Source organism: Cariama cristata, unplaced genomic scaffold, assembly GCF_000690535.1.
Source record: "Cariama cristata isolate BGI_N322 unplaced genomic scaffold, ASM69053v1 scaffold9463, whole genome shotgun sequence".
Lineage (NCBI taxonomy): Eukaryota > Metazoa > Chordata > Aves > Cariamiformes > Cariamidae > Cariama > Cariama cristata.
In genome coordinates, this window is record NW_009607796.1 from 56956 (window position 1) to 65083 (window position 8128).

At 48.4% G+C, this 8128-nt stretch overlaps 1 protein-coding gene across 2 annotated transcripts in view; it reads right to left on the bottom strand.

The window, feature by feature from the left end:
- Positions 1-878: 878 nt before the first annotated feature.
- CCNI (cyclin I) overlaps positions 879-8128 on the bottom strand; it is a 14572-nt gene continuing 7322 nt past the window's right edge. The window contains exons 2-7 of one of the 2 annotated variants that reach the window (XM_009696875.1): positions 6068-6202; positions 3764-3838; positions 3456-3596; positions 2390-2620; positions 1248-1725; positions 1025-1215 (exon numbers count right to left, since the gene is read on the bottom strand). In XM_009696875.1, the coding sequence (XP_009695177.1) occupies positions 1267-1725; positions 2390-2620; positions 3456-3596; positions 3764-3838; positions 6068-6202 (1041 nt within the window). In that variant the 3' untranslated portion in view covers positions 1025-1215; positions 1248-1266. Of the gene's footprint in view, positions 1726-2389; positions 2621-3455; positions 3597-3763; positions 3839-6067; positions 6203-8128 lie in introns of both variants that reach the window. The other variant, XM_009696874.1, reaches the window with a different exon arrangement.

Genomic DNA, 8128 nt, shown 5'->3' on the forward strand with positions numbered 1-8128 from the left:
CAAGACTTGGAATCCAGGACAACTTTCTTTATTGCTACCAGAAGGCTTTCATCAGTACAATGGCTCCAAATACAATACCTTCCTCAGGGCTGTGGAGAGAGCTTACAATTGGGAGAGGTCGTTCTGAGAAACAGAGGTGTAACATTTAAGAGACAAGTTTTTAAAGGTTTTACTCTTGGTTAGAAGTTACATGAACACAAAACTTTAGGGTTAGGGTATTTTGTTTTGGTTTTGTGGCTGATAATTACACACCTTCCAAACCTCAGGCGTAGGTAGCTGCCCCAGCACCCCACGGAGCAGTGCTGGCCACATGCTAAGCTTATAAACGTATGGGGAAAAAAACAGGCTCTGCACAATTTAAGGTTTACACTTGATGGGGAGAGTCAAGCGTTGGTGAAAATCCACACTGAATGCAACATTTCTTGGTGCAAACAAGAAAAAAAATTCCATTCTTGTTCGAGTGATACAAAACCCATTAACTGCTTTCTGCATTTGAGAACGCAAACTGTTTTATCTTGGGGAAGTCTCTGTTTAAGGTACAGAGCACAGTGGCTGGCTGCCCTAGTGTTCTTCTAGAGTACGTTCACACTCCTGCGGTTATTAAGTGTGGAGCAGCTTGCAAGTGGTGTTTTTGGTTTGTTTTTTTTCCCTGACTAACCTTTTATTTAAATCCAGTTTTTAATTATTATCACATTTAACCATGAAAGTGCTAACAAAACAAAAAAGATCTTTTTCTTTAGAAAGGAAAAAAGAAAGCTGTCGTGAGGGTCAGGTAGTACAGAACATCATGCACAAGACTTGCCGAGAATTAAAAGAGGAGCAAGCCGAAAGAGAGCGATGAGCAGATGGAGATCGGATCAGAGAGGTGTCAGTTGGCTGGGAAACCTGGAACAACTCTGCAAGACGGATGTGAGCTCTTGGACATGGAGAATGGGTTACAATACACAGGAGCAGAAAAACAGTGGAACTGACAACACTAGAAAGAAACAATTTTTTGCTACTTTTTTTGTTTGGTTTTTGGGTCTTTTTTTAGATTTTTATACTTTTTTGTGTTTTTAAGTGCTTAAATAGTGGAACTATAATTAGCCGCACAAGAGGAAAATTCAAAAAAGGGTTGGGAAGGTTTGGTTTTTTCTGTTTTTTGGCTCCCTTCAGTTCAGCCTGACAAGGTATGGCCCCTTCTCCCCCCCGCCTGAGAACACAGGACGCCAGGTTCTGCATGGTTTCCAGGGCAGCTGAGGTGGAGCAGGTGATGTGCGCTCACAGCTACATAACAGACACTGGCTGTAAAGGTGGACAAGGGGAAGTGTTGCCCTCCTGCCTCGAGACATCAGCGCCACAAACAGAGCCCATGTTTTCAAGAGCCACTACCTCTGGAGCAATGTCTTCATTGTAGAGACGCTTGATACCATCGTAGAAGTCGTCCACTTCCATCTCTTCCACTTTACGCTTGGCAGAGGCTTGCTTGCAACCGCTGGGAGCTGGCAGACGCTGGTAGAGCGCGGCTGTACCTGTGACTGGCACTTCTGGCCTGCCGTTGTCCTTGGAGAAACCTGGCCCTGGGACAGAGGAGGGCTGGCATTTGAACACTCCTCTGTTACAGGTCACCAGGGTATGCTGGAGGGGACTGTAGACATATACAGAATTGGGCAGCAGAGAAGACTGCAGAGTGGAAAGGTGATGTGCCACAAGCTCCCGGCAGTGGATCAGCTGCGAGCTATCCATCTGGAGTGGGAAGACAAGCAAAGACAGCGGTGTTGTGGGATCGCTGCCGCGGAGAGGAGAGGCTGTCAGCCAGGGCAGAGCTAGGGCTCTGAACACACTGGCCACCCATGCACCTCACTTCTCAACAATATGCTGGATGCAGGAGAAAGTAAGTGGTAAAGGACCAAAAAGACCCCCAACGTGACAACTTCATAAGATATGGACCCCTGCTCCTCCCTACACTTCATGGGAATGGGGTAGAAGGGGAAACCTTTCAAATATTAAAAGGTTTCACTGTGTATTTTTGGCAGCTTGAGTGTTTTGTCTTTCAGGTACTTGTCAGACCACCCTGTACGCTTAGAACAAATGGCCGAGTGGCTAAGTAGGATTTTCTCCCCAGCACGTTGTTTTCTCCCTGGCGCACAGAGAGCTCGTACGCATCAGGGCACATGGTGCCTCCCTCTGTCACCTACTGGACGCAGTCAAGATCAAGCCTTTGCCAAACTGTCCCGACAAGCTGTCCCTTCAGGCTGATGCACAACCATCCATGCAAAAGCGTAACTGCAGGCAGAGATCAGCAGCGAGGGGTCAGAAAGCCCCGGCTGGCCTGGATCACTGGAGTACTGAGCGAGATGCAGCCCCCAGTCCCTCCCCGCTGCGACCTGCAGTGCCGGCACCCCCTCACCTGTGCCTTCTGGAGCAGCTCGATGATGAGAGCCAGCCAGTCGGGGAGCAGCTTCTCCAGCTCCAGGCTGACGATGGCCAGCGCCAGCATGGAGCCCTTGAACTGCAGCAGCTGGTAACAGGCCATGCAGTGCAGCAGCTGCTTGGTGAGCGCCGCCACGTGCTGCGAGGGGCTCAGCTTGGGCAGGATGGTCAGCAGCTGAGGCCTGTTGGACACCGCCACTGCGTGGAACTGGGGGGGAAACAAGCACAGGGAGGCAGTTGGTGTCACCAACAGGTAACCCCGCAGGCAAAGCCACGTCGGACCTCTAGAACGGTATGTGACGTCTTTGATGCACAAGGATCCTCCAGCTTAACCTTCAAGGCTATTTTCATACCATGGAAAAAAAACAATATGTTGAACCCACCAACAGCCTGGTGCAGCCTTCCTGGCAGGACCTGCCATCATACATGTCATCTGCCTGGGCACTGGGCTCCTCAGGGCTCTGCAAAAGGCTATCCCCTTCCACCCTGTGCTCTCAACAACACGGGCTTGCCAGTTCGGGTGTCCTACACAAAAACTCTTTCTTGAGCAAGCAGAAAGAATGAAATTCAACAAAGAACCTCAGGACACTTTCTCTCCCTTGGTCTTACCTCATCCATGAATCTAGTTCTCGGGCCATGCCTTTCTGCAGCAGGCACAGAGCACACCCACTGCCCAGCACTGGTGCTTTCTCCATGGTTGTACTTAAGTTTTTGTGCTGCCTGGCATTTAGCTTTAAGCAAAACTACTACCAATTAAGATTTAGGGACAAGGTTTTCAGGAGCTGTGAGTCTTTGTGTGGCTTAACATGCCTCAAAACAGGTCAGGTGGCAGGCCTGCGTTTTGGAAACTGTGCCCAGACTATCACAAGTCTCCTCTGAAAATCTCTGGCAAGGCTTTTTCTTTCAGAAACTCCTTGTACAGAGGAATTACGAACAATCCCAAGGTCTCTGGTCCTCTACAGGTAAAGTTTTGTCTAGGTACCTCTTGATGTATTATTTGCACTGACAGGCACCAGAAAAAATGTAGGTAGCCCCTTACTTACAATATGAAGGAAATCCAGTGGCGTTGCCATGTGAAGATCCCAGTTCAGTTTATCCAGGATAATCTTCTCCATTCTACGAATTTCAGCTGGAGAACAACCACAAAAGCTATCCCGAGCCAACACCTTCAGTACTGGAATCCTCTGCAAAAACCAACGCAAAAAAGAAACGAGAGAACCAGTCATTACAGAAATCACACAAAATGCTTCATTCCTGTCCTGGCAAGTGTCAGCCACCATGGGCAAGCAAAGGCAGGACTGGAAGAGCATACATTCAGACAACACTAAGGTAGGAAGAACAAAAAAATTACCTCATCTTCCTCAATGGTCTTTGCAGCAAGGAAGAAGCAGCTGATTGCAATACAGTTCAGGTATTTTGGACGGGCCTGCAGTACAGAAGAGCAGAGAAGTGTGTGTGAACATGATGCAAAAATGATGCATAATCCTTTCTGCTTGGACATCCTGAGCCCCAGGGTCTCAGCTGCCTGTGCACCGTGTTCTGGATCACCAGGCTGACCTCCAGCTATGCCACGGTGGTGGCGAGCCATGCCAAGCAAAAATCCATACTCCCTGACGTCAGGCAGAACAGCAATCTGCCAGCCCCATGATCATAACTGGCACTCGCTGATGTGCAGCGCTGGAGTGGAAAGAGCTCGGTTTGGGGCAGTGCAGAAGAAATAGGAAGGAGTAAATCAGGAGGGCCAGGTTTTCACCTGACAAAAATAACATTGCCACTCCACCTGCTTCAGCAGAGCTCTGCTGTTAGTGCTGCTGGGGCTCAGACACAGAACAGGAAGGAAAAGAAGAGAATTTAAAAATGCTGTCCTTGCCTAGGGAAGTATAAAACACCTGCAAAAAATCACCACTTGTGTAATTTTGCACTGCAGTTCTCAAAACTGTGGCCTAGGGATTACCAACGAAGAGCTGGTCCCTTCTAGAGTGAGTTGTTTTAGGCAAGGCGGGTGAAATTTGGAGGGGAAAAGGTGATTATTTTTGGTTGTGTGCTTTTTTTTCCATGTGCATCAAAAACTCCTTGTGTGGGCCTTGGCTGGGGGGGGTGAGGGGGGGAGCAGGATAGGTGGGCTGTAAGTAGGCATAGTTCCTGTGATGGACCAGGCTGAGCACACCCTCTGAATAGGGCGTGTCTGCTGGAGTTTTTGTTTAGCGGGGATCTGCGTCAATTTGACTGTCTGACAAAGGACTTCACTTCCAACATCAGTGTGAAAACCGCAGGATGTGTCCACCTGCTCCGTAGTGGCTGGGGGCCAGGAACCGCAGAGGCTCTGGCTCTAACCCTTGTCACAGCGAGTGAGGAGATGGCTGCAGAGCCGTGCCCCCACCTCCAGTAGCCTACTGGCAACTGCTCTTCTGTCCATCTTAGGGACTGAAAGCAAAGTTAAGTGAAAATCCCGCACCAAATGTGACAATCTGCTTACAGCCTGAACTGCTGCCACGATTCATTCTTGCTACGTAAATCTTAGCAGATGCAACAGGGCTGTGGGGTGGCTGAAGGGTGAGATGCTGCATGTTACATTCATGCAATGAGCTGTCAAGAAATCCAGAACGCTGTTTCCAGAAAGCAAGACGAGAAGAATACAGGATTGTGTCCAAATTGAAGATCTTTACCTACATTCAGCCTGTTTTCTTTGAACCTGCCTGCATCCTCAAGAACAAGTTCCAGCCTTGCCCTAGGGGGATTTCTCCTGGCTTTCAGTGACACCTGAATGCACAAGCAGACACGTGTATGCACACCCCTGCCCCGGAGTGTGGATCATCTACACATATTTAAGTTGAAGTTTAAAGGGCACTAGAAAGCCGAAGCTCCAGGCATAGCATGGTCCTCAAGCAGTTGTTTCCTCCAGCTAGATCACTGCTAGCAGGTGCTCCCAGCTGTTCTAGGTGGTACAAATGAGCTTAAATGCCATTAAAACACCAGAGAAATTAAGAGGTGAGCAGGGACTTGCCCTGACGCTTCTGTCAGAGGGCATTGAGCCTAGATGTCTAACTGCAGGCTAGCAGCTGTTTCCTTTAGCTTTGTGAGTCAATTTAGGTTAAGGTAAAGACTGTTCTCTTTTTATCCAAAGCATAACCTCTACACAGCCTCCTTCTCTGATTGCTTAAAGGAATGGGTGCTGTGCTGAGGCAAATTCAGCATTCAAACCAGGTTAAGAACAAGCACGTAGTTAAAGAGGAAGGGTGCTTCTTTTCTCTTAGGTTAATATATGTTTAAACTAATGAGCTGCATTACATGAAGAAAATGGGCAGAACAGAGGAAAGAGGTAAATATTCTTGGCAGTCTAAGCACCGAGTCAGTTCCCCGGGAACTGTGTGTTCTCATTAAAGCGATGGCTACTTTAACCAGGTGAAAAATGGCTATGGAAAGAATCTGCCTCAAACGTTCCTGGCGGCAGTGTGTGCTGCCAGCTCCGCAACCCCAAATTAAGCTCCTGGAGTAGTGCAGGTACCATCCTACACACGTGTGAGAAAGGAAGAGGGTGCGAGAGCAGAGCGGGGAAGTCAGCGTTTCTGTACAGCCACGCCACTAGGACTGTACACAGAAATAGCTGAGTGGGTGGTTAAAATCTATTTCAGTTTATGTATCTGCAAATGTTTACCTTTACTGCAGCTAAAAACCTGTCCAAAAGGCTGATGGCCAGGGCGAGCGTTTCTGGATAAAGGTGGAACTGGTATTTGAGCTTGGCCAGCCACTGAATGACCTCATCCCTCTGCTTTGGAGAAATGGCTACATCCTGTTGGAGAGAAAAACAAACTATTCTTACACACAGGCCGAGCAAGTCAGAAAAGACCAAACGTTTTACCTCTGCACAAGTTATTCAGCACGGAAACAAAGCCCTGCTTTGGAAAGGGGAGGCTGTGAGCCGGCCTGAATCACCACTTTGTTCTTGCAGTTACTTAGCCCATCCCAAGAAATCTGCCCTGGAAAAGACAAATTTTCTTGCAGCAACCTCAGCCATCACTCAGAAATTTCACTGTACATTGGGAAAAAGAAGAAGGATGTCTTGCAGTTTCTCAAGCATTGACAGGGTGTTCTCTGGCTGAGCTCTAAGAGATTTACTAATTTTTTTAACCTCCTTAGAATCATGTAGATACACAGAAATGCCCAGCTTGAACAAAACCAGACATGCGCTGGGAGCCAGGCGGGTGCTCAGCTCCTGACAAACAGAAGAGGGGAGGGACCGAGTTGGTGTTTTGAGAGGAAAGGTTTCTTTTTCCTTCAAATTATGGGGATATTTTTAGCTCAGTGTATGTTAAAAAAAGAAAATTCCAAACAGCTTACGAAAGATCTTTAGCAAAACAGTTAACTGTGAACTGGAGTAAAGCAGGTACAATTTCATCTAAAAGAGTCTGGGTTTGAGGTGGTTTTTTAACTTTTTGGCCCAAGTCGCCACCATTGATCTGTCTGGACAATAGCTGAATTTCAACCACACGGCTGAGCCCCGGGGCTCGATTCTGGGCTCTGACAGTGGGTGCACAGCCGGTTACTGCCGCTCACAGACACGCAAAACGTGGCCACCCAGTTCCCTCAGAAAAAGGACAACAGTAAGAGTGCTGCTGTGGCAGCGCACTAGTCTGAAGACACAGGGTTGTGCAATCCAGAGCTGTTTCTTCCAGCTGTACTAGCCAGGCCAATAAAGCCATACTGCCTCTGCCTGCAAAACTGCCTTCAGCGCCCTGTCAGGTGCTCCCTGGAGGAGAACAAAGTCCTGCCTTGTTTTCTCTCCTGAAGCCCTGACGGTGCAGTGGCATCAGCAGGACTGCGTCTGATGCAGATGGGCCTCTGGTCTCGGCTGGGACCTCGGGATGCCACTTACCTATAGTGTGGCTTTTTAAAAAGCACCTACTGTTTTTCAGGACAGAAGAGAAAATTAGTTTTCTCAATTCCAAGAAAGAAGGAATCTTTCTAAAATTGTTAATTGCAATTTAATGGTGAAATCTGAGCCCCACCAGGGGCAGGACGCCCGCTGCCTGTAACACGTTGCACTCGTTCCAGAAATGCTAGTTCAACGTGCGCTGGGAGTATAATGAATGCACCACACAGCAGTAAGGAGTTTGTTAAATGCTCTGCTAAAAACACCTTTTGCACAGGGTGATAGAGACCTTGAATGTGTCTGGGGAGAAAAAAGGGCAAGACTACGTTAAATACTGGCTGTCCTCACAGAGCGTACCTCTGTAGCAAAGCAAGGGCTGCACAGCTGAGCCTAAAACAGGCAGGAAAGGTAGAAGAGATAGTTAAGATGAAGTTCCTTATTGCTTTATTCATTGCGTCTGTTTTTAAACGGAAGGAGACAAAGCCATACAAAAGGGCTTATAACCACAGCCAGGTTTGGACGATATTGTGGGCCTAAAAGGTTTCAAGCAGCTTAAAGGATTATTTTGGAAATGCAGTATCTGGGTGAATCCAGCAGGTAAGCTCTGTGTGTACCTACTAGAAGCCAACCTGAAACCAGCCCATCAAACAAAATAAACGTGACTTCAAAAACCTGCCTCTGGCTCTTAAATCACTGCCCTGGTCCTGCCGCAGCAGCTTTACCGGTGAAGCCAGCAGGAACGGGCTTGGGCCCGCGGCCGGCAAGAGGGGAGCTGCATCGTCAGTGCTGTCTCAGCGGGGCGGCAGCCCCTGCCTCCCCTGCCTCCGGCATCGGCCCCAGAGGGCG